This window comes from Vombatus ursinus, unplaced genomic scaffold (genome assembly GCF_900497805.2).
Source record: "Vombatus ursinus unplaced genomic scaffold, bare-nosed wombat genome assembly UNPS02014798.1, whole genome shotgun sequence".
NCBI lineage: Eukaryota > Metazoa > Chordata > Mammalia > Diprotodontia > Vombatidae > Vombatus > Vombatus ursinus.
The window spans coordinates 7,153,754-7,180,743 of NW_020954576.1; the positions used below are offsets into that span (position 1 = coordinate 7,153,754).

The 26,990-nt window shown below is 38.9% G+C and overlaps 1 protein-coding gene across 1 annotated transcript in view; it reads right to left on the bottom strand.

Annotated features, from left to right (window-relative positions):
• Positions 1-4,123: 4,123 nt before the first annotated feature.
• LOC114049980 (pecanex-like protein 2) overlaps positions 4,124-26,990 on the bottom strand; it is a 369,169-nt gene continuing 346,302 nt past the window's right edge. Inside the window, exons 30-35 of the mRNA XM_027871475.1 lie at positions 25,687-25,831; positions 24,866-25,096; positions 19,243-19,517; positions 18,374-18,561; positions 6,326-6,774; positions 4,124-4,294 (exon numbers count right to left, since the gene is read on the bottom strand). Of these exons, the coding sequence (XP_027727276.1) occupies positions 4,124-4,294; positions 6,326-6,774; positions 18,374-18,561; positions 19,243-19,517; positions 24,866-25,096; positions 25,687-25,831 (1,459 nt within the window). The remainder of the gene's footprint in view (positions 4,295-6,325; positions 6,775-18,373; positions 18,562-19,242; positions 19,518-24,865; positions 25,097-25,686; positions 25,832-26,990) is intronic.

Genomic DNA, 26,990 nt, shown 5'->3' on the forward strand with positions numbered 1-26,990 from the left:
TTTAATCTTATAAGGTAATAGCACACAACTGATAAACCATAAATGATACAGTTTCAGTGTATAAAGCTTCCTGGGTTCATATGTTCAGGCATCTCACCATTGTAGTCAAGGTGATCAGTAGGAAGGGGAGGAAGGGGGTGGGATTAAGGATTATGCCTCCATCTTTCTATCCTTTTTGCTTTTGCTTTGGATTGTAAAGCAGTTGAGTCCCTGTGTGCACTGCCAGCAGGGTTTGGAGTTCCCTCAGTCAGACTGCAGACAGGCAGTCTGAGAAAAGAGTGGAGGTGACAGGAGGAGGGGGCTGTGAATGAAACAGGCGTACTGAATGCACATTTTATGGGTACAAATAGAAGTTCGTGGATCTAATGATTTTAGTAAACAACTTTCCAGACATGGCTGGTTCAGACACATAGCAAAGAGTTTAAATCCAATAATGCCAGATTAGCTACACAGTTTATATGAAACTGAGTCTCACAGTTCTTACATTAACTTTCAAGGAGAAGCAATTTTCTACAGCCTCCAAGTACTGAAAATAATTATTCAACCTTCTGCTGGCAGAACATTTGGATAACTCTAGCATAGAAGTGTCAACCTTGGAAATGTCCTTTAAATGGGGCTAATAATGCATTATTTTGTATGGAACACCCTTAGATGAGCCAGCTGACTGGCTGAAGGTCAGGTTATTAAGCTCATGAATTGTGAATGGTCATATTAAAAGTGAGACGGCACAGGCGGGCCTGGCCAAGAAGTCTAATCTGGAAAGGTCCTGGACAACTCAGGCAATGACAGTTGTCTTTTTTTTTTTTCTTTTGACCAGAATTGTCCAGATTAGCAGGATCAACATGCCCAGATTTATAGGGTAACTGTACAACCCTCTGTTTTACATTAGTTTTAGAGACCCAGACTTTCCAAGGTGAAAATTGTTCTAAGTGTGTGTATATGTGATGATTGCACAGGATTCCAAATCTGAAAACTAAAGCAGAATTCAAAACCTACCAAAGAATGGGACAGGTATTAAGTGTACTTAGCCACAACTGAGTGATAAATTCATAAGCCTCTCTTTTCCCCAGATCATATTGGGTTTTTTTAATGGTTTAATTTTTTTTTTCAATTAACAGGCTTTTTTTCCTTCTCTCCCTCATTGGAAGAAAAAGGGAGGAAAGAAAAATAGAATATTACTATGCTATAAGAAATGAAGAAAAGATTGGTTTCAGAGAAACCTGGGAAGACCTGTTTGAATAAACCTGTCTTCAATGGTAGTGGAAATGCCTTCATGCAGAGCTCATCTGATTCCTCAGTTGACATTTTTTATACTTGTTTGCCTTCTAGTTTATCCAGGATAGTTTTACTTTCTACTTAATTTGTCTATTTTTTTTTTTTGTATTTATAAACTGTTGAAAAGATTGCAGCTGGATAGCCAGCTTCTTACTAATGGCCCTGGGGGTCTTGACCTTATTTTCTCATTTGCTTGAGGGGCTGAAGAGATTCTTTTTTTATACAGAAATTGCATTCACACCATATAAGTTGATATTTGGGTCATATAGCATTAGGGTAGATTTTCCTACTGAGTGATTCAAAAACTACCAAAAATATCATTCAATGTGCTGGACAGAGCTTGGGATGAAGAGCATAGGAATTGGTTCAATTTCTTCATACTTAGGATTTCTTCATTGAGGAGGTAATAGAGCACATTGGTGCCCTAAAAGAATTCCAGTCACCTGATCTGAGCAAATTACATCCTAGGATACTGAGAGAACTGCCAGCTATGAATTCTCAACTGTTGTCAGTGATATTTCCCCCAGGAACTTTGAGGGAGAAAAGTGCTGCAGGACTCAAGATGGACAAATGTTCTAATCTTCAGAAAGGGGAAGACCATTTTAGAGCTTACAAACTAGAAGGCGATGAACTTGATGTTGAAATCTGGCAAAATTTTAATAAAAGTACAGTTTGAACTTGAGAATTCCAAGCTGCAGAGAGATAAGTTGATCGGGTGACCCCACTAAGTCTGGTGTTAATATGGTAAGCCCCTGGGATGAGGGGCCACTGGGTTGCCTCAGAAGGGGTGTACCAGCCCAGGCTGGAAACAGAGAAGATCAAAGCTCCCATGCTGATCAGTAGTGAAATTGGGGCCATGCTCTTCCAGCCTAGGTAAGATAGAAAAACCCAATCTTAAAAATAAAAAAAACTATTACAGAAGTACAAGATGGGGAGCAAAGGGAGGTATGGATGGATGATAGTTTTAAGTAGTAAAAAGATGTTTTGGTGAACTCAGGATATCAGTAGTATAAAGAGAGAGAGAGAGACAGAGAGAAAGAGCAAATAAAACTTGCAAACTTAGGTTATATTAATTGGAAGACAATAACTAGAAGGAAGCAGTGGTTAATTCCATTGTACTTCATCTGGTCAGACCGCACTCTAAAGTATTATATTAAGTTTGGTCACTCCGTTTTTACTTAGGACATTGAAAAATGAGAATGGATAATCATGAATGAGGATAACACTGGAAACCACGTCTTATGAAGATGAAGAACCCCTTTCCCACAAAGCCCTCTTCCTTTTATGATGAAGAAAAAGGTGTTTTTCTTTAATATAAATCTGTACAGTTCCCATGTGGAATGCTACAATCTATTGTCTTTATAAAAGACAAATAAAGGCAATTAGGTATCACAGTGGATAGTGCTGGACTTGGAGTCAAAAAGAACTGAGTTCATATCCCACCTAGATGTGTGACCCTGGTCAAGTCACCTAACTGCTGATTCAAATTCCTCATCTGTAAAATAGGAGTAATAATAGCACCGACCTCAGAGGGTTGCTAGGAGGTTAAAATGAGATAACATTTATCTAGCACTTTGCAAACCTTAAAGTGCTATATAAGTGCTGATATTATCATTATTATTGTTTTTGTTTTCGTTGACTATAAAATGAGAGTTCAGCATCTAATGTATAGAAGACTGCATTCTTATTGGGCTAGCCACTACATCCTCGTTCCCCTTCTTGTTGTTAATGTGGACCCAGGCTTCTGCTGTACATGTCTTTCATGGGCTTGCTTATGTCTGGACTCAAGTATAGTAGCCCAGACAGAGTTTATTAAAATTCCATTCTCAAAGCAAAAGAAAACCCACTCTCCTTTCCTCCCTCCTCCAATGGATAACAATTCTAGCAAATCAAAACACCTGAAAGCATCAATCTTTGTAAACATTTTAATTACAAAAAAAAAAAAGGTGTGAATGTGTGTCCTATGATACATTAGGGATTTCTTGGCTTCAGAAACAGGTATGCATTCCTGTCAACTAAACAGGAACACACAGCCTTTTTCTAGAAAGAACTCTAACTGCAAGTTAGGAACATCATGTGATCCAGTATGGCTTTCCATGCACAGGTTTTGTTTTGTTGTTTTAAACTGGGTTTCTTAATTCATCTTGTATCAATGTACATTCTAGTTCTTTTACAAAATACTTTAAACATAGCAGCATGCACTATAGCATTTCCTGAAATATGTCACTATTGTGTACTTAATTACCACCAGCAGGAATGTGGTGAAGAAATGGGGTTCTTCTTAAACACTTAGATTTCACTGTAGCATATTGTAACAGCCCATTATATATTAAATGCTACTATTCAGACTTTTTCATGGTAATGCATTATGTATAAAATTGCCAATTATTTAACATGCAATTAGTTTCTTTTAGTAATGGTTGAAAATAGTAGTCCATATGTGTGCGCTGCTTCTGGTTATGTTAGGATACTAAATGGCTTTTGTTTGTTATTCCAATTGTGAAATGTAATTGCTTGAGCCCTCCCAGAAATCCACATCAGCAGCTCCGGTAGCAGGGAATTGTTGGGGTGGGTGCATGGGAAAAGGAGAGATAGCACGTAGGTTTTCGTCTTCAAGTGAAAAGTCTCTGAGGACCTGAGATGGAGTTGCCCTGTGTTTTAGGGAAGGTCTCATCGGTTCATGTTAAGGCCCTCACGCAGGCTCTCCTGTCAGCTCCTTTTTGATTTAAACTTCCTGGATCTTGAGTTCCAAAGACAGAGATTTTAAAATCGGCATCACACTCCAGCCAGCTGCAGGTGAGAGGACAAGTTGTCTTCCGGAAGTGAGTGCCCCGAAGCTCCTGGTCCCTCATGACTCTTCTGATAGACTTTGCTGAGAAGCTGTGTCATCCAGGCCCACGTCCTCTTGGCTGGCCCTCCGACAGATCACACTAAGGCTTTCTGCCATTGCCTGAGGAAGATGTCGATCTCGAAGCTGACCCTGTTCCGTGGCATATGTCGTTTCACAAGGTTCAGAGAACTGTTTCCAAAACAAAAAAGAAGTATGCAAATAGCTTAGCAGATGTCGCTAGTTGAGTGCTTTCTAGTAGCATGCATCTTTGTGAATAGGCCCCGAATATCACATGGATGGTCCGAAGTAGCCTTCGAAACTTTGGTGAGACAATGACTCCTATTCTCTAAACTGGAATAGATTGATCAATAGTCTTAGGTCAGAAAATGAGTTGATGATGGCCTACCTTGAATTCTACATTTAGCATGGGGTCTTGCAATGTGTAGAAGCTTTTTCTCGTAGAATATGGGCATCAATGTATTGGAATGATGTGACCTTTGGAAGTATTTCTAAATTTCCTGTGCTTCCATTTCTATTATGTTTTATATCTTTACCACATATCATAAATGCTAAAATTATGATGTTTTGACTCACATCTCAATTAAGAGGCATTTTTGTTTTGGCTGAAATTGATTTTGGCTAAATAATACTTCTATGTGGTGGAGAAGAGGGAGAAAGGGCATATATGATAAATCGCAAAGTTGGTATTTTCCTTGCCTTCAGTGAGAGACAAAAGAAATAAAAAACAGGGATACCCTGCTTTTTTACAGAGGTGGAGGACTATGGGAATGGAACATTGCATACAATGTCATACATTTTTAATATGATGGTGAGTTTTGCTAAACTGTTTTTTTTCCCTTCTTTTTCATTCTTTCCTCTTTGGGAGTAGGAAGAGGAAGAATACACAGGCAATATAAAAACAAAAGATACTAAGAAGACTTTTTTTTTAAACCTGGGAATAATTTTTCTAGAGACACAGCTTTAAACATTTCTTCCTAGTCATTCATAAAGAGCCATTCCATGATAGGAAATTACAATTCTGGTATCCTTTTCACCAGTGGCTCCCTTCCAAGAATGACAGTTTGTAATCCAGGGTTGCTATACCTTCTGACCCCTCCTCTAAGTGACTTTTAAAAGTCAGCAACAAGGTGGTCTAAACAAATGGTCTAAACACTAAATAGGGATAGGGACTGGACCTGTGATTTTATCAATATGGGGAACTCCCTGTAAGGAAACTCCCTCTATTAATGAATTCAGTGCTTTCTCTGTAATTTATAGTATCCCCCCCTTTTTTAATATTTTATTTTTTCCTAATTACATGTAAAAACAATTTTTAACATTCATTTTAATTTTTTTTTTAGTTCCAATGTAACATAGTCTCAAAGTCTCAAAGAATTGCTGAAATCACTGAGACTTTACTTGAACAGAGTCACACAGCCAGAAGTGGGACTTGAACCTAGGTCTTTCTGACTATAGGGTCAGCTCTCTAGCTCTCCAGTCCACGCTGCTTTTCAAATGATGAAATGGAACATGGGACACTTCCAACTTCTAAGATTCCGTTTGCTAATGCAACCAACATTTGTCCGTAGCACAAACACCATTAAGAGAAAACAGCTGGAGCCTTGAGTTTCTCTGAAACTAATGCAGCTTCTGTATTAATGTAATGTTATCTACTTGGGGTTCTAGACTGGCAGAAATTCCCAGCATTTTACTACTTAAAAGTAATGTCCATCTCACTACCTTGAAAACTGTGGCTAATAATGGACAGCATGCAGATCAGACCTTCATGTTCTTTTTTTTTTCCCCCTCTATTTTTTCTTTCCTTTCAGACCAAGATAATCTGAAGAGACTGGACCAAACAGATTGTTAGAAAATGCTGCCTCTTGTATGGATGAGTGAAGAACACATTGTTTTGTCCCATTCGAAGATTTTGTGCTAATGACAGTATTTCTACTTAGCTCGGTTGTGTCTGGCAATCTCCAGCCATACCGGGGTATTATTATTTATAGCACATGTATATCTAGATCCCGTTTGCTGCACAGAACTGCCAAACCGTTTCATGTCTAATTACTTTGCCGTTTATCACTCTGGGAACCCCATAGTGAAGAAGACGGAATCCTGGAAGGAGACTGATGGGAATCATTAAGCATCAAATGTTAAAACAGTGTCTACAAGTAGCCAAATAACTAGATCACTCCTGCTAACACAGAGCCATCTTACCCTTGTAGTTTGACTCATGGCTCTAGCAGAGGGGCCCATTGCAATGTTGACACTGCTGGAAGACAGGGTATCACTGGTATTTCCTCCATCGGCAGCTGAGAGCCCAGAAATGACCAGTGCACTGGAAAAACTTCTCTTGCCAAACAAGAAACTGAGGGTAGAGCTGGTGGATGAGCCTAGGCTGGATCTGATTAGCGCCTCAGCTCTCTCTCGGACATTGAGATGGCCGGTCGCAGAAATAGGACGGGGTTGAGAGTGCAGCGATGTGGTGGAATTGTGCAGGGAGAGCTGACTGCTGGACAGCCTTTGGGCTATTTCATGGACCGATGTGGAAGTCTGGAGCAAAGATGGATGGCTTTCTAAAACTGGCCCAGACAAACTTGAAATGGGTGGTCTTTGGATGAAGGTAGCATGTGCCTGTGCAGACTGACTCCGGCCTTTTCTTCTGCCTTAACAAGAGAACAAAACAAATATTTTGTCAGTGAATATTACCGCCACCCCCCCCCCCCCAAATCCTCCATACAATGTGGTGAAATAGATGGAGTGTTGGATTTGAAGTGAAGAATATCTGGGTTTGTTACTAACTTTGTACCCTAGACAGTCCGATTCACTTCTTTGACATTCAGTTTGCTCATGTGTAAAATGGGGTGGGGAGGAAGATTGGACTTAACCTTTCTAGCTCTAAATCTATGATCATGTAATTTCTGTTTGGTGAATAAAAACAAAACTTGTAATTACTTTGGAAAACCTTAAAGTGATATATAAATATGAGTTATCACTGCAAGGAATTCAGGCTATTCTATCAATAAAAGAATCATAGGCCCTTGGCGGTGGTAAGGACCTTAGATGTTATCTAGTCCAGGTGCTTCACTTTATAGGTGACTGGATCAAAGATTAGAGAAATCACACAGGAAGTTAGTGGAAGAAGTATCTCAAATCCAGGCCTACTGACTCCCAGTAGTTCCCCCCCCCCCTTTTTTTTTTGTTTTTTTAAACTACTTATTACATTGTTGGAATTGAAATTACTAATTCAAAACAGGTAAAGCACCTGAAAAACAACCTGCTCAAGTCAAATAATAAATCACTGCCATATTCTAAGTGCTAGAGACAAGACTTACTTAATTCTTGGGGCCTTAGTGAAAAAGAAAAAAGAAAGAAAGCAAGATAAACTTGATTACTTTAAATTTCCCTGAAGCAGGGGAAGGATCTGAAATTTTTTAATGTTATATGCTCCTTTGCAATCTGGTGAAGTCAATGGACTCCTTTTTTCAGAATAATGTTTTTAAATGTATAAAATAAAATACATAGGTCTATATTGCAATATAATTCCATTCTAATATAATTATCAAAATATATTTTAAAAAGTTCCCAGGCCCTAGGTTAAGAACCCTTGTGCCTAAAGGGATTAAATAAACTGAAATAAATGGTGTTGGTTTTGGTCTTGGGGCTTGCTCTTCAAAGATTGTAACCTCTGTATCCCTAGTGACTAGCATAGTGTCTTGCAGGAGATAGGTTGTTTAATTCGATAAACATTTATTAAATACCTACTATGCGTCAGGCACTGTTCTAAGCATTTGGGGATCTAATTAATAAAAATAAAGACAGTCCCCGTTCTCAAGGAGCTTACAACTAAAAGGGGAGGCCACACAATAGGTGGCAGGAGAGGAAAGGGGTGACCAGACACCTGCAGACATCTTATTCTGGGGAGTTAAATCAGGCAGGGCAGCAGAGAGTGAATTGAGTCTCGTTTCTGCCCTTTATAAAGGAAAGCATTGAGAAGAGCCTGGTACTCTGCCCTCCAGCCCTCCAGTCAGAGAGGTTAGGAGGCTGAGGGAGGTAGGGTCAGTCAAGGGTTGAGTTAGCAGCAAGATGGTGGTTAGTTTGGAAGTGAGAGACACTTAAGAGGTATTATTGAATTGAATCATTTGACAAGTTGTATTTTTTTTTTTAAACTGAACATAGTGCCTATTACTCCAAAGGAATTCCCACTTGAAGAATCTAGGAGGTGCAGTAGAGAGAGCATTGGATCAAGAATCAGGAAGAACTGAGTTAAAATCAGAGCTCAGACACTAGCTTTGTGACCCTGGGCAAGTCACTTAACCTCTGTTTGCTTCAGTTTCCTCAACTATAAAATAGGGAGAATAACAGCATCTACCTCACAGAATTATTGTGAGGATCAAATGAGTTAATATTCATAAAACATTTGGTGCAGTGCCTGGCATTAGTAGGCACAATATAAATTCTAGATATTACTATTATTTTTGTTATTGTTATTACCAAATAATAATATCTAGCATTTATTTAACACTTGAAGGTTTACAAAGCAGTTTACAAATGCTATATCATTTATCTTCACAACAGCACTGGGAGTTAGATGTTATCCCCATTTTACAGTTGAGGAAACTGAGGCAGAGATTATTCAAGGTTCTTCTATGTGAAGACCTTGACTGAGGGAGAATTCACCACCTTCTAAGGCAACTCATCCCACTTCTGGGCAGTTGTGACTGATAGGAAGCCTTTCCTAACATCATACTTAAATTTGTTTCTTTGCAGTTTCTGCCTATTTTTCCTGCAACATACTGCCCCCTCCCTTTTTTTGTATGTGAACAGTTTTATTTTTTGCCTAAAGGAACACAAAAAGAGATATTTGTGTGAGAAAAGCAACTTGAGACAGTTCTAAGAATCAGAGGGAAACAGATAAGTATAGGGAGAGGCGCTGTTTGAAAGCAGGCCCAAGTACTGACTGAAGGCAGGGATGGCCACATGACATTGTTGTCTATCAGTTTATTTTCATGTCACAGTTTTCAGGGTTTTGAAGGATACAGCTAAGAAACTTACACATCACAGAACTGTTTGGGGACTGTGAGAAAAGTGTATATTGTTATGCTTGATAGAACTGTGGGTTTTGAATTTATCAGCCTGGGTTGAGTTACTGAGATGTGTCACTCCTTATGAGGATGCTTTGATTTGACTCATTAAAGGTGATCAGTGAAAAGAGGAGATAAGGAGAAGACACAGCGATCCCCTGAAGGGAGATGCTGATAATGGAGACAGTCCCCTCCAGCTTGAGAGAAGCAAGGTGGAGGAGAATTAGAAGATAAAACCAGCTGCTTTGGGTTTAGTGAAGTCAAACAAATAGGCACTGAGGATTCTGAGTATCACTGGAAGAAAGCTGAATTCTCTTTCTGCATAAAGAGTTGGTTGGGTTTATTGCCCTTCATGCAATCTACAGCCTGAGATAGGTAAAGCCTCCCAGAAGCTTACCTGTGTTGTCCTTTACTGTCCTCTGTGGCTTAAAAGGGATAAAGAGAAGGAGTAAAGATAGGCTTTGCATCTAATTTGCTGTGAGTTTTGCTGACTGGAGAACAGATGTTGTTTTACTGAGAGCTGATTGGAGAAAACAGAATCCTGTGTTATTTGAAGACCTGGCTGGGAAAGGCTGCATTGCCCTGTAGCTATTGATAACTTGGGAGAGGGGAAACCTACAGTGGTTTGCTTGCATTTCCTTTTACTGCCTATTGTGGGCTTGAGAAGGGGAAAACTCTCATAGCCCATCCAGAACAGACCTAATTAGCTTGGTAGATTCCAGACTTAAAGGAAATGCTGTGTCACCAAAGGAATGTAGTGCTATAACTTTATGAAATGACTTAAAAATCATACCCTTCTGCTCTTCTCTCCCCAAAGATCAGAAACACCATGATCTCTGGGTTCTCTTCCTCTGATGAGTCTTCAGTCTCCTTTGCTGTGTCCTCATTCTCTTCCTAATCTTTTAATAGGAGGATTCCTTAGTGGTCCATCCTCAGCCCTCTTCCTTTACTCATTCTCTCTTTGCAATTTCATTTATTTCAGTGGCATCAACTCCCTCTTTAACCTCAGTGGTAGTCAGTTGTAAAATCCTGTCAACTCCACTTTCATAACATCCCTTGCAACTGCACTTTTTTTCTCCCTCCCCCAACCTAAATCAGGTCTTTTATCAGCACTGCCTGGATCTTAAAATAACATTCCAACAAACCTTCCTGCCTCTGATCTATCTCCTTTGTCCTTCATGTTATTTCCAGAATAATTTTTCTTTTGCATCTCTCTGGCTAAAAAACAAAAACAAAAACAAAACAAATAAAAAAAAAACCTTCAGTAGATTCTTATTGCCTAGTGAATAAAATTCTGTTTCCTTTGTGTGGCATATACTTTCATCATCTGGTTGTTCAGTTGTGTCTGACTCTTTGTGGCCCCATTTGGCATTTTACTGGAGTAATTTGCCATTCCTTCTCCAGTTCATTTTACAGATAAGGAAACTGGGGCAAACAGGGACAAGTGACTTGCCCGGGGTCACACAGCTAGTAAGTGTCTGAGGCCAAATTTGAACTCAGGTCTTCCTGACTCCAGGCTTGGTGTTCTATCCACTGTACCACCTACCAGCCCTAACATCATCTGGTACCATCCACCTTTTCCAGCTTTATCTCAATTGTATTCCACTCTACTACTTGCTTTGCTCTGGCCCAAATGGACTATTCTCTTTCCCCAAAAATACATCCTGGGTTCTCAGATTTTCATACCTTTAAAAAAAATTATTGTTACCTTTGTTTGTATGTTACTATAATTTCTGAACATACTCTATCCCTAATACCTTCTTTGAAGACTGCTTTGCAGCCTTTGACATTGTTGCGGACCCTCTTGTTTTTAATACCCTAGGGTTTTGTGACTCTGCTCTATTGTGGTTATTTTCCAATCTGTAGTTAGATCAACCCTTCACAATCACGTTTGCTGGATCTTCATCCAGGTCATGCCATTGAGTGTCCTTCAAGGCCGTTCTGTCTTCTCTTTCTCCTCTATACTATTTTGTTCGGTGATATCATCAGTTCCCATGGATTCAATTTTCATCTCTCTTAACCTCCAGACTGTCATTTCTAACTGCCTATTGAATATCTCAAACTGAAAGTTCTATAAACATCCTAAACTCAACATGTCCAAAATGGAACTCATCTTTTCATCCCAGGTCTTCACCTCTTCCTAACTTTCCTATTACTGTGAAGGGTACTACGATCCTCCCATTACCCTGGCTTACAACCTAGATGTCATCCTGACCCCTCCCTCTTTCCCCCATATCCAATCTGTTGCCAAGACCTTTTGATTCAACATTTATAACATTTCTTGTATATACACCCCCATTTCTCCTCTGACACTGACACCACCATAGTTTAGGGCCTCATCATCTCAATGTCTGGACTATTGCTATAGTCTTCTAGGTGGTCTCCTTGCCTCAAGGCTGCTCCCATTCTTATTAAATTGGTCTTCCTAAAGAGCAAGTTTGACTAGGTCATCTCCCTATTCAGTAAACTTCAGTGCTTCCATATCCCCTCCAGAATCCAAGATAAAATCTCCCACTTGATGTTCAAGGCCCTTCCTAATTTAGACTTTCCCTACCCTTCTAATCTTCTTACCTATTACTCTCTCCAACATACTCTTTTAAATATATATATATATATATAGTTTATTTTTAATTTATGGAATAAAAATTTCCATAACAGAGTATAATAAAAAAAGTTAATTGCTTACAAAACTACAAATCTATTATGTACAACTTCCTATTCCTTCTATTTCCAAAGATGATTAGGAAAAAAGGAAAATAACCTATATGTCCTAAAATATTTATAACAGCTCTCTTTGTGGGGGCAAAGAACTGGAAATTTTGGGGATGCCCGTCAATTGCAGAATGGCTGAACAAGCAGTGGTACATGATTGTGATGGAATACTACTTTGCTATAAGAAATGATGAACTCGATGATCTTAGAAAACGTGGATAGGCTTGCACGAAATAATGAAGAGTGAAATGAGCAGAACCAAGAGAACATTGTATACAGGAACAGCAATATTGTTTTAAGAATTTTGAGTGACTAAGTCATTTTGATTATTATAAATGCCCAAATTAACTACAAAAGACATATGAAGGAAGATGCTATCTGCATCCAGAGAAAGAATTGATAAATTGATAAATAGAAGTAATGGTTTTATGTATGTGTGTATATGTGTGTATGTATAGATGTATATAGATATGTGAGTGTGTGTGTGTGTGTGTGTGTACATATGCATATTTATGTCTAATGGTGGCCATCTCTAGGGAAGAAAAAAAAGGAAAAAAATTTACATGATAACTTTATTATATATTTATAAGGAATAGCAACTTGTACTCAACATACTCTTCAATCAAATAACAGTGGCCTCTTTGCTGTTCCTTGAACACAACATTCTATATCCTAGCTCAATGATTTTTACTGGCTGCTCTTCATGCTTAGAATTCTCTCTCTTTTCTCTGCTTCCTGGATTCCCTAGCTTCTTTCAAGTATCTTTCCAAATTCCCTTAATTTTAGTGCCCTCCCTCAATTGATTATCTCCAATTTATCATATGTATATCTTGTTTATACATAATTGTTTGCATGTTGCTTCCCTCATTAGACTTCTTGGTCTTTGAAACAGGAATGGTTTTTATATCCCTAGTACTTTGCACAGTGCCTGGCACATAGTAGGTGCTTAATCAATACTTGCTGACGACTTGCAAGACAAAAAAAAATCAGTTCAACAAAACAACTGCTTCAGTGATGATATCTGATGATACATCCAAGATTATACATTTAGTTTCCCATCTTTTTGCTTGGAAGAGGGAGGGAAGCATATTATACTGTATTTTCTCCAGAACTAAGACTAGTTATTATAGTTACTTAGAATTTTGCTTCCTTTTAATGTTTTTTTTTAATTTAATTTAATTTAATTTTTAGGCAATTGGGGTTAAGTAACTTGCCCAGGGTCACACAGCTAGTGTTAAGTGTTTGGTCTGAGATCAAATTTGAACTTAGGTCCTCCTGACTTCAGGGCCAGTGCTCTATCCACTGCACCACCTAACTGCCCCTTCCTTTTAATGTTTACAGTTAAATTATTATGATAACTATGTATATTGTATACTTATTTCACTCCGCATCATTTCATACAAATCTTCCAAGGTTTCTCAAAATTCCTCATATACCTCATTCCTTACTGTATAATAATATTCCATTATATTTATGTATCATTTTGTTCATCTACTCCCCAATTGATTGGCACCTGCTTTGTATCTAGTTCTTAGCTACAACAGAAAGTTCTGTTATGAAAAGTTTGGTGTATATGGAGTATTTATTTCTGTTTTCAGCCTCCTTGACCTATGTGCCCCATAGTGGAATTGCTGGGTAAAATAATATGAATAGTTTAGTCACTTTTCTTACATGACTCTAAATTATTTTCACAGTTAGAACAGTTCACAGCTTTAACAATAGTATATTAATGGGCCCATCTTCTCACAGTGCTTCCAACTTTTTTCTATATTTTTGTCATCCTTGCCATTTTCCTTGGTGAAAGGTGAAACTAGAAAGTGGTTTAATTTGCAGTTCTCTTACCATGAGCAGTTTGGCTCTCTTTCATGCTCTTTCCTAGGCCCAGTATGTTCTCTCTAGCCATCCTTTAAAGCCTAACTCATATGCCAGTTCTTCTATAAGGTCTTCCGTGATCATTCTTCCTCTCCCATCCCATAGCATTTCATTTTGCAACCCTCTGATGTGTTTATCATGTAATAATGTCTATTCTAGTTATTTCTATATTTATAAACTCCATGAAAGTAGGGAGGGACAGGGTCTTATCTAAACTGAATTCCCCCTTGCACAAGGCTTTTTGCACTGTAGGTCCTAAATACTTATCTGTTATTTGAATAATGAAATGAATGGCTGCATTGACCTGCTACATTATGGAACCTTATATTAAATATTAATCTTCCTTATCACCATCTATTTATATTATCTTACTCTGTGGTATCCCATGATAAAGTTACAAGTTCTCGAATGCCTTGATTGATCTCTCTTGTGGCCCATTGCCACTGGAGCCGTTTGCCATTTTGTGAGAAAGTCAGGCCTAGTGTTAGAGGGGACCAATGAAATATACGAGCAATCTCTTAACCCTTCTAGGTCTGTAGGCAAACAAATAAAGAGAAAACCACAAACCTTTTGATCATGGAAATCACTAGCTCATGGCTTGCATTTTGCATATGATGACTCCAAGATGCACAATTTGCATTGGTTATTCTTCATGAATAACCAGATACTTATTCCACAACTTATTATTTGAATACCTCATGGCAACAAGGCTTCAACTTTGCTCAACCAGGAAATTCAATTCAACATTTATTGAGCATATACTATATGTAAGGCATCGTAATGGGTGCTAGGGATACAAAGATAAAGTTAGGAAGCCCTTGCCCTTTTAAAGTTTAAAATATAGTACTGTAAAATGAATGTAATCTAATGTTACACATGGCTCAAGCCTAAGGATCTACATAAGACTCTCCTCATTGGTAGAGACAATGATTATTCAACTATCCCTGCCTGGGTAAAGGACATTTTGGGTCAGTAATTCTCTCCACTAATGAGGAGATGTATGTGTAAGTTTATGTAAGTCATTAGGTTTGTGCCTTAGGTTATACCTGTAATCAAAATTGTACAATAACTACAAAGAAGAGGTGCTTACAAAAAAGCTAAAGCAAAGAGAAGTATAAGCTTGTACTTTACTAACAAGAAGTAGCAAATATATTTCTAAAATAAATAAGGAACCTTTCCTGCTGGGCAAAGGTCCATTTTCTGATCATACACGTACACATATCATTTACATTGGTAATTCTTCATAAACAGCCAGATATTTATTCCTTGACTTATTCACTGAATATCTTTGAAAAAAGCATATTCTAGTAATTCTGATCTGCTTGAAGTATCTCTCTTTAGGGAGGCCTGAGCAGTGAAGTGTTCATTGAGGAGTAATTCCTTAGGGGACAAAACCTAATTAAACTGCTGAGAAATTCCAAAGAGCCAATTTCCTTCCAAACAGCTTATTGGTTGAAGTGGTTTCTAATGAAATGACCCTTCCCCATCACATCAAGCAGAGAGTGGCAGTTGAGAAACAAAAACAGCTTAGTTGAAGTGAAGGTAATGATGGCCCTTCCCAGAGGGCAGTCAGTAGTTGTGGTTTCCCTTCCTTCATATGATCCAGCTTTTATTTTTGCTCTCGTACATAAGAAAGAGGGCACACTTGGCCTAAAGTGCCATAGGTGGCGTTTGCCAGGACTTCCATTAGCTTTCTTGAAATTAGTGTGCTCAGACCCTTGTATGATGATTTCATCACAGCCCCATCCATCTCAGTGATTCAAGAAAAAGGGAGAGTTGTGGCCTATGTTAACTGCCCCAACTGATTAGTTTAATGTTATCTTCAAAAAAAGGGGAGTGACCTTGATAAATTGGGATTAAGAATGGAGATGGTGATTTGTTAGTTTGTTCGGATTTTAGTATGGCCAAACATCTGCTTGTGATTTAAATTGTAAAGCTGACTGCTGTCCAAAAACATTCCATATTCATCCCTTAGTCAGTGGTTACAGTGTTGGATAGTGGACCACCCATATTTGGCCAGGAATAATTCACTCAGAGACAAAGGGACAAAAATTTCTCTACATTAAGGGCTCCCCAAAGGATTGAAGGCTAGGTACACCCCACACATATTGAGAACTTCAGGTTTTGCTGTCTTGTTCTGTGATTTTTCTTTGATTTTTTTCTTTTCTTTTTTTGCAGACAGACTGGCACCAGCCAACTAAGTTAAGCATTAAATTAAGAAAATCTAAGTCTATTTTTTGCTTCTCAAAATCATTATTTCACAATTAACCTTCTCTTTTCAATTACTTTGCTATCAGATTAAATGATCCTAGGGAGTTCATTCTGGCATCTGAGTTTCTTAGAACTAGAAGTTTTATCAATCATTTGTAGATGATTCATATTTATAGCACCATCCATTCAGCCGTATTCATTAGCTATTTCTGGGGCAAACATCCTCACTAGTAAACAAACTAGCAGTTCTACTCTTCAGTCCCCCACCACAGATGGATATCCCAACTTCAAATTGGTCATATTATGATGCTGAGACTCGTGGTGTCAAATTCATATAGAAATGAGGGCCACTGAACCATACATAAGTATCCCTGTAGACCACATATTGACTTAGAAAGCCACATATTAGTATTATTTAATGTTTTATTTTATTTTAATTAATTTTACTAATTAATCTGGTTCAGGCACACTTGAGAGTGTTGTGGGTCCCATGTTTGACACTGCTCTGGTAGTTCACCTATTACGAGCAACTCAGTCATCAGACTCTACTAAGATATAAGTTTAATTTACACGTTCTTTCAATACATAGATGAATCTGTAAACTCCTCAATGTACATGTTTAATAGGCATATATTTGTTGCCTCCCCCAGCTGAAATGTAAGCACCTTGAATGCAGGGGCTGTTTTATTTTTGCCTTTATGTCCCATCCACCATCTGACACACAGTAGGTGCTTAACAAACGCTTATTGGCTGATTGACTGATTCATATGGGTGCTCCCTTCAATGTTTCAGGTCACGTCTTATCTATGTCCTCACTCTGTGTTGCTTCTTCCAACCATGACCAAAAAATTGACTCTAATATGATGACTTTCAACAAATAGGTTATAAGTCATACTTTATTATGAAAAGTAAAACCCTTAAAATCTTCAGTCTACAAATGAGAGGGATGCTTGCTATGCATATGAGAGAATGAATTCTCTGTTAACATGGGGAATAAGCACAAAACCTTTTCCAAACAAAAAACAAGAGTAATTGTTGATATCGTCTCACTAATACATAAGTCTAACACTTTTCTCAGAATCAAAGGACTTATTTGGTGAGCTGTGCCTAAATCTTTAAAAGTCCATCAGCCCACTTAGACACACATTCTCTTTATTCCACTCTTTCCATTTCAGCACCGTCATTGACCATGTACACAGTTTGTGGCAATTAGACAAATCACCGTCCAAGTATTAGTGACTCTTAAATATTTGACTGCTTGGAGCTAAAGTGTAGCATTTTCACATCTGGAAAATACCAAGATCAGAGCTTAATAGAAAAAAAAACATGAGTTTTTTGTTTTGTTTTTTTCCACGCAAGAGACTAATGTTAACTAACTATTGTTAACTTCCCAAAGCTCAAGACCATCCCTCGGGTTTGATTTTTGAATTTCTTCCATCTGGTTGGGACTAATTATTTGAGTATGAGTTCAAATGAGATTTTTAAACTTCTGACTCATTGCAGCCATAGTTTTAGCCAACACCTGCATTCCCATCTCCTGGCAACCTTTTCTCTCACTCTGATGTGTCAGAAATGGCTAGAGGGAGGCTCCAACTGGAGAGAAATACTAGAGTTAGGGCAACAGGAATGCTTCTGTAAACTGCATATTTGACAGGGTGAGTAGCCGTCAAAAGGAATGAATTATCATGATGGGTCAATGATGAAAGCTAACACATTGCTCTGTGTCTCACATGGGGACCTTACACACATGATAAGGGCTCAATAAATGTTTCCATAGTGAGTGAGTGAATGAATGGCAGACGCTGGTTCACCAGAACTTTTGCAGAAAAAAAAAAAAACAATTAGCTATTGCTTCTCCTAAAACTTCTTTCACACCATGAAGCTCCTGATATGAATTTGTCATACCATTGCATTTTAGAGCTAAAATTAGGGATAGGCAAAGTGGGCAGCTGCTCAAGCTGAATCTTATGGGAAGAGGGGTTAGGGGAGAAATGAAGGGTATTTTAAAATACTGAGTTCTTTTAAATGCATACCACCGGGTGGCCCAGTTCTGGAAGAAGGCTCACCAAATCCCCCCATGAAGGGTGGCAGTAGACAGAGTCTTTGGCACATATTCCTAGAACTCGGACCCTTTGGGCCAGTTCACCTGTTCTAGCCTTTCCTCCCCATACTTTACGTGCTGCGTCACATAGGTATCAGTCAATTAATCAATCACCAAGCATTTATCAAGCACCTGGATACCAGGATCAGTGCTAAGTGCTAGGGATACAAAGAGAAAAAAAAAAATTCAGTCACTCTCCTCAAGGAGCAGTTTTCCAAGAACAGAGGGCACCTTCTGGGGACTCAGCAAGCCTTCAGCTTAGGAGGCTACTTCTGTTTAACCTACCTGGCCTGTATGTACCACCTTGAGAAGAAAACCGAAGCTGGGAGATTTCTTTCCTCGGTTGCTCCACGCTGTTTTCCTGACTTGAACTGCTCGAGCCGCTGCTGCTCCCTGCTGATGTAACTCCTCCACTGTCCACTTCTTCAATGTTGCCTCCACTGTGCTGGCTGGCATTGCAGTCCTTGCGCATTCTGTGAACACAGGAGATGCTTCATCAAATTCTCACTAGGATTCCTGTACCGGAAATTCTGCTCAGCAACCAAGCTCGAGGTAACTATTGATCCCCTTCACCATGTGTAGGAGGTTAATAATGCAAGTGGGAATGTCCTGAGATATTCCTGATTCCCACCTTAGTGATTTTGTAGAGGATGAAACTTCACTGGGCTGAATCAGCAGTAGTCTTTCACCTCTGCCCATCCCCTAATTAAAAGCCTGGAGAAAAGCAGTATGCACACACAACTCCTTAGAATTCATTCGAAGGAACCCAGAGTAGGAAGATAAGGTTTATATAACTGCCAGGGCCATGCTGAGGGAGGTCAGGCCTGGCTTTCTGTAAGGTATGTGGGACAATTACTCATAAAGATCCCCAGGCTCTGAAGCTCTGTGGGAACCGAAGACAGATTCTCAGCTTCTGTAACTTTGAGAAATAGCCATCTTCTCAGCTGGGTAAGAATTGCCCTCATTTCCCCATCTCAGACAGTGGGCCCAAGCCTGTTTGCTATTTTCTGTGTACACCTTTGTGTGTAATAGCTTGAATCACAAGATGAAACTGATTCACGGTGGAATTTAAAGTCTGAGCAATTTGTGGTTTCTGCAGCATCCACTTGGATGCAGGGTTTTTTGTTTTTTGTTTTTTTCATTGGAAAACCTACCTTAACCACTTGTTTAGGAACCAGGACTTAATGTTGTCCAAGCTGATAGGTCCACCCCAAACGTTTCTCATCTGGCTGTGGGTCCCCAGGTAGGATGTAGTTAAGGGAGAAACGTACATGGGGTATCCTAGGGGCTGATCACAGGAGGAATTGATCAAGTTCCTTAGGACTTGCTTATTATTCTGGATACTGCCTCTCTCTGGATTACGGTTACGTAGGAATATGAGCTCTTGCTGTTGGCCAGCCCAGAGTCCTCGGACACATTCCTTGTTAACCTACAGGCCAGGGTCAGATCAGGGAAAAAAAGCAGATGGATTCTCAAGTCAGGACTTCCATTTTAACTCATGTAAGAGACAATATGGTGTACAGTAGATAAAGGTGGGCTTAAAGTCAAATAAAATGTAGAGCTACAAAAGACCATGCGGTTAGATGGAGCAGTATATAAGAATGCTAAACCAGACACCAGAAAGATCTGAGTTCAAATCCAGCCTCAGAGACTTACTAGCTTTGTGAGCTTGGGCAAGTCACTTAACTTCTCTTTGTCTCATTTTCCTCATCTGTAAGATAAGGCTAATAAAAACATCTGTCTAATAGGATTGTTGTGAAGATCAAATGAAATAATATTTGTAAGCACTCTCCAAACTTTAAACTGCCTTGTAAATGATTATTTATTCATTTATTCATTCATTTATCTATTTATTTATTTATCCATATGTAGCCCAACCCTCTCAGCTTACAGATGAGGAAACTGAAAGAGACTAGGCCACACAGCTGACAGGGCCTGAACCCAGGTCCCCAGACTCTAGATACAGAGTTCTTTCTGTGCCATGATAATATCTCCCAAATCAGAAGACCTAGGTTTGAATATAACCTTATTACACACTTGCTATGTCTATGACTCTGGTCAAGTCATTAAGGACTGAAAGCCCTGAGCTTTCCTATCTGTAAAATGGGGATAATTACATTTGTACTACCAACTTTGAGGAGTTATTGTGAGGAAGGTGTTTTCTAAACTTTAAAGCACTTACAGATGTTAATTATTATTCATGGAAAGGGAGTAGGGCTCAAAAGGCAAGAGCATCCCAGCCCTAGAAGATGGGGACACACAAGTGAAACCAAGAGGAAATGGGATTATATTGCAATATGTGAGATAATGGTTCCATGAAAGGAAGTATTTTCTGGCAGTAAGGGTTTCCAGGCCCAGGAATGGCTTATTTCTTTCTCTGGAGTCTTTAGCTATAGATATAGTCACAAAGAAAGAGGAAAAGGACCCATACATACAAAAATATTTATAGTAGCTATTTTTGTAATGGCAAAGAATTGGAAATTGAGTGGGTGTCCCTCAGAGAAGAGCTGAACAAATTATGATATATGACTGTAATGGGATACTATTGTGTTATAAAAAATAATGAAAAGCATAGCTTCAGAGAGAACTGGGAAGACTTGTATGAACTGATTCAGAGTGAAGTAAACAGAAACAAGAGAACAATTTATACAATAACAACAATACTATACAGATAACTTTGAAAGGATTTGGAACTCTGAGAAATGCAATGACAAACCACAATTCTAGAGGACTGATAAAACATGCTACCCACCTCCTGACAGAGAGGTTATGGACTTGGGATAAAGAATGAGACACAGATTTTTTGAGCATGAGCAGTGTGGGAATTTGTTTTGTTTGACTATGCACATTTGCTACGAGGGTTTTGTTTTTCTTTTCTTTCCAGGGGAAGTAAGAGGGAGAAAAAAATAGATTTGTGTTAATTGAAAAAATCAAATTTAATTTAAAAAATAGATTTATATCTACTTGGAATTGCCAAAGCAATAAGATTCCATGAGACAAACCAACATCTAACTGATCTGTATTACTCCCTTTAGATATGTGCTATTTTCTCTAACTTTTTTTTATTATTTAGTATTTTATTTTTTCCCCAGTTACATGTAAAAACAATTTTTAACATTCATTTTTAAAACTTTTAGTTTAAAATTCTCTCTCTTCCTCCCTCCACACCCCACTCATTGAGAAGGCAAGCAATTAGGTACAGGTTATACATGAGTAATCATGTGAAACATATCCATAATAGTCATGTTGTGAAAGAAAACATAGACCAAAACAAAAAAACAAAAACCTCAAGAAAAATAAAGTAAAAAATAGTGTGCTTCAATCTGCATTCAGACACCATCAGTTCTTTCTCTGGAGATGGATTGCATTTTTCATCATAATGCCCTCAGAGTTGTCTTGGATCGCTGTATTGCTGAGAATAGCTAAGTCATTCACAGCTGATCATCTTATAATATTGCTGTTACTTTGTACACAGTACATTTCACTTTGCATCAGCTCATGTAAGTCTTTCCAGGTTTTTTCTGAGAGCATCCTGCTCATCATTCCTTATAGTACAATAGAATTCTATCATAATCACATACCACAACTTGTTCAACCATTCCCCAATTGATGGGCATCCCCTCAATTTCCAATTCTTTGCCCCCAGAAAAGAACTTCTATAAATATTTTGTACATGTAAGTTCTTTTCCTTTTTGTTTTTTATCTTTTTTGGGATACAGACCTAGTAGTGGTATTGCTAGGTCAAAAGGTATGCATGCTCTTATAGCCCTTTTGGCATGGTTCCAAATTGTTCTGCAGAATGGTTGGATCAGTTCACAGCTCCACCAAGAGTGCATTAACATCTCATTTTCCCCATATCCTCTCCAATATTTGTCATTTACCTTTTCTGTCCTATTAGCCAGTCTAACAGGTATGAGGTAGTACCTCAGAATTGTTTTAATTTGCATTTCTAATTAATAGTGAGAGTATTTTTTCATATGGCTATAGATAGCTTTGATTGCTTCATCTGAAAACTGATCATATCTTTTTATCATTTATCAATTGGGGAATGGCTCTTATTTTTTTATAAATTTGACTCAGTTCTCTATATGTTTGAGAAATGAAACCTTTGTCAGAGAAACTTGCTTCAAAATTTTTTTCACAGTCACTATTGCTAACTATTTTCCTCCATCCTATCCCCCTCCCCTGTTTATTATATTCTCTCTCTCCTTTAACCCTTAACCTTCTCAAAAGTGTTTTGCTTCTGATTACTTCATCCCCCAATCTGCTGTCCCTTCTATCATCCTCCCTTTCTTCTATCCCTTTCCTCTCCTACTTTCCTGTAGGGTGAGACAGATTTCTATACTCAATTGTGTATGTTATTCCCTCTTTGAGCCAACTCTGATGAGAGTAAGGTTCCCTCACTCCTCCTTACCTCCCCCCTCTTTTCCTCTCCACTGTAAAAGTTTATTCTTTCCTCTTTTATGTGAGATAATTTACCCTATTCTACCTCTCCCAGTACATTCCTCTCTCTCCCTCCTTAATTTTATTTTTTAGGTATCATCCCTTAATATTCAACTCACACCTGTGCCCTCTGTCTATATAAGTATGGTCTTTGTACTGTAAAATTTGGATTCAGTTAAAAGGCCACACTTAGCCATTTAGAAGGCCACATGTGGCCTTAAGGCTGCAGGTTCCCGATCCCTGGTCTAGACTCTTTTTTTGATCATGGCTTTCAGGTAATCCAATAATTTTTAAATTATCTCTCCTGAATCTATTTTCCAAGTCAGTTGTTTTTCCAATTAGATATTTTACATTGTCTTCTATTTTTTCATTCTTTTGGTTTTGTTTGTTTCTCATAAAGTCATTAGCTTCTATTTGCTCCATTCTAATTTTCAAGGGATTATTTTTTTTCAATGAGATTTTGGATCTCCTTTTCCATTTGGCCAGTTTTGTTTTTTAAGGCATTCTTCTCCTCATGGGCTTTCTGGACCTCTTTTGCCTTTTGGCCTAGTATGTTTTTTTTTAAGGTATTATTTTCTTCAGTATTTTTTGGTGTCTCCTTTACCAAGCTGTTGACTTGTTTTTCTTGCATCACTCTCATTTCTCTTCCCAATTTTTCCTCTACCTCTCTTACTTGATTTTCAAAATCCTTTTTGAGTTCTTCCATTGCCTGAGACCAATTCATATTTTCCCTTGGAGGCTTTAGATGTAGAAGCTTTGACTTAGTTGTCTACTTCTGAGTATGTGTTTTGATCTTCCTTGTCACCATAGTAACTTCCTTATGGTCAGAGATTTTTTTTCCCATTGATTGCTCCTTTTCCTAACCTATCGCTTGACTTTTATCTCTTTGTTACAGTAGGAGTCTCCTTCCAGGGTGGAGAGAGCACTGTCCCAAGCTTCAGGGTTTTTGTGCAACTGTTTTCAGAGATACTTCTAGGGACCTGTAAGTTTTCAGTCCTTCCGGGGTGGTGTGAGCTAAGGAGAGGTGTTTACTGCTTTCCTGGCCTGTGCTCTGGTCTGTGAATGATCACAAGTGCTCTTCTCTGCCCCAGAAATGAGGAGGGTCCCTGCTCCACTGCTGCTGCAGAATGTGCTATGCTAGTGCTCCTCCTCGCCCTGGGACTGCCGCCCGGGACTGTGACCTGGATTTGAGTATGGGCAAAGCAACAGAGTCCTGCCTCGGTGCCAGCAAAGAGAACCCTGTAAACTTCTGACTAGTTATTCAACCCCTTTACCATCTGAGGGCTGAGAGCTCCAGAAGCAGCCACTGCTGCTGCCACCGCCGATTCAGTCACTCCCAAGGCCCGCGCCTGGTTTGCTGCGGCCAGAGCTGTGCTGGTGTGGCCTGCACTAGGCTGTGTTCCTCTCTCACCTTCATGTAACAGGCCTTTCCTGCTGACCTCCCAAGTTGTCTTGAGCTGGAAATTTGTCTCACTCTGTCTTTTTGTAGGTTCTGCTGCTCTAGAATTTGTTAAGAGTCATTTTTTAAAGGTATTTGGAGGGGTTTGGGGGAGATCTTAGGCAAGTTCATGCCTTTACTCTGCTATCTTGGTTCTGCCCTTTCTCTAACTTCTTGCTAACTTCAGCTAACTTGCGTGAACTCATTTTCCTGTCTCCTACCAAGCTCTTGCATTTACTTAACCCATGAATGCTGACTTACTTGTCATGCATTTGTATTGTTCTATTATAGCACAACTTGAAGTATTCCTTCATTATTAATTAGTCCCCAGTCATAGACACAAGTATGTCCCATGCCCTTCCTGTGGTGTAGGCATTCAACAGAACACTTTCATGCTACTTCCTTGAATAAGACATAGCTTTTTGTTTTCGTTTTATGGTGATGGCATGCTTGGCACTCTCCCTCCTTGCTCTACTGCTTTGGCATTAGCATGGACACAGATAGATATGGTCTAAATGTAGCATGGGCTATGAAATAGAGAGAGATGGACTAAGTGACTTCCACAAGTACCTTCTTAATCAAGCAATCAACAAACATTTATGAAACCCCTACTATATGCCACAAACTGTTTAAGGTTCTGGGGATACAAATACAAAAGTTAAACAATTCCTTAAGGAGTTTACAATCTAGTCAGTGGTTCTGAAAGGTATCAAATGATATTTAAAATAAAGGAACTCCACCTTGTCACCCTAGTCTGTTGATTAGCAAATGCTCATTTAGAAACAAATGACTGAAATGGCATATGGATTCAGCAAGATGGCACCAACAATCAATCTGCATCTCCTTGTCTACACCCAAAAATAAGAAATGGATTTTCAAAGCAAATCCTACTGTACCTTGATCACCTTGAAGCTCAGGTAGCTTTTGTGTAGCATGATAACCTTATATTCATCGGTGCCTTCATCTACCACATGCCTCAGGGTGAGAAGCTCCTCTTTGTTGGACAGGACAGCACTCCTCCATGCAGGATCTCCTTCATGGCAAATCACCACCTTTTTCTCAAAGGATTGAATGGCTTCATAAAGGATCACAGGGTCTTCATATTCATCTAGACATGTGAACTGATCCTGAAAAAATAAAATCCACCCAGAGGCTTAATTAGAACTTGAACTTCTAGTCTTGCTTAACAGAGCCCCATCCCCTAACAATGAATTGATCACCAAATCCACATTTCTTCCTTTGTTCTCTTCTTTGTACCACAGGCTCCAGGCAGGTGTTACTTTGTCAACATCTGGGATGTATTTCATGAGATTGGTGATTTTTTACTTCTTCTGTGCACTGGGAAGGCATTTGACTAAGATCCACATGCATTTCCCGATGTAGTCTGGATAACTTTGGCCTCTTTTGGAATATCACCACCCCACTGCAGTTACCACCCAATGTCAGCTTCCCTTTAGCGAAAAAGCAACAGCCACAACAACAAAAACAAGTAGATGAAGGGGTTGGGAAATTAACCCTATGAAGTGGAATTCAACTACATAAGTAAACTAAATAACAAATCCATGGAGTGAAAGAGGTGATGCCTTCTCTTAAAGAACAGGGGTCTTTCCTTCAATTCTCTACTTTTACTATTGCCTTTCTTTTCTTTTCTTTTTTTTTTTTTCATTAATGGTGTCAGGGAGAATCACAGTTGTAAGTGGTTAACAAAGACACATACCTGATGAAGCTTTAAAGACATCCTGATCGCTGGGGCGACAACTTTATGCAGCAGATCCATGTCAGCAAACACCCATTCATCTCTTGATGTTATTCTAAAGTCACCTTTGAACAGGGCATGGAGACCATACAGAAAGGAGTCTAGGCTGTAAAACAATGTTGTTCCTTATTTTCAACACAGAGTGGAAAAGGCTTGGAGGAAGCCAGTTATTTCAAAGAAGATTTTTCTTCTCATTTGTCTTTGTCAAAATCTTAGTGTCATTGTCTTAGCATGAGTTAAAGAACTGGAAATACTACAAGCTATTCCATTGGGTCAAGATGACTGGCCCCTGATTCACAGCATCATGCCAGACTCCCAGAGACCACAAGTCTTTTTCCTGTCCTCATATCAAATAATGAGTATTACACTGTTGTAATCATTTTTATTGATTTTTTGAGCCACGGAACCGTCTGTCTGATTGATGTTATATTAGAGAACACAGAAAGCATTTTTGGTCAGAACACTCATTTGTTAATGCTGTTCATGGCTAACCATTTGGGGATCCAGCCTACAGTGCCAAGAAAATAAAGAAACCAGCTTATCTCAATGTTGACAACAGTCACAACCAGCAACTTGGCCCTTGTAGACAGCACTCTTGTATCTAGGGGGCTAGTGATGCGGTCTGTGTTATCCAGGGTCATTTATCTCCCTGGCTTCTAGATGTCATTGAGAGTTATGTCACTACTCCATGAGGACGGGGACTATTTTTTATTTTGTTTTTGTCTTTGTAGCCACATTGTGCCTTGCACGTAGAAGATGTTTCATAAACGTTTGTTGAAATAAATTAAATTGAACTGAATTAAAGATGAGATGCAGAATGGTACAGTGGAAATAATGCTAAGTCTAGAGTCAGGGGTCTTAGTCTTGCCTCCAATGCTTGTGTGACTTTGGGCAAATCACCAAATCCAGTGGGTCTCAGTTTCCTCATCTGTAAAATAAAGAGATGGGACTAGATGGCCTCTGAGATTTTCCCGGTTTTAGTTCTATGACCCTATGTCACTCTACTGGAGTATGGGCTAGGGAAATAAAGGAAAATGAAAAAAAAATTCTAATCATCAGTAGCTTTGGTAAGTGTTGTGGTGGAAGAGGAAGTCAAAACTAGTGATGGACATGATCTTTGGGAATTATCTGTATTCTTCAATTATCCATGCCCCCCCTTCTCCTTATTTGCTACAAACACATGATCACCTTCTACACGTAGGACGAAAGCTTCCGTTAAGTGAGCTTTCTCTCAGTATCTGGGCTGCTCTTCCTCTCCTCCCCAA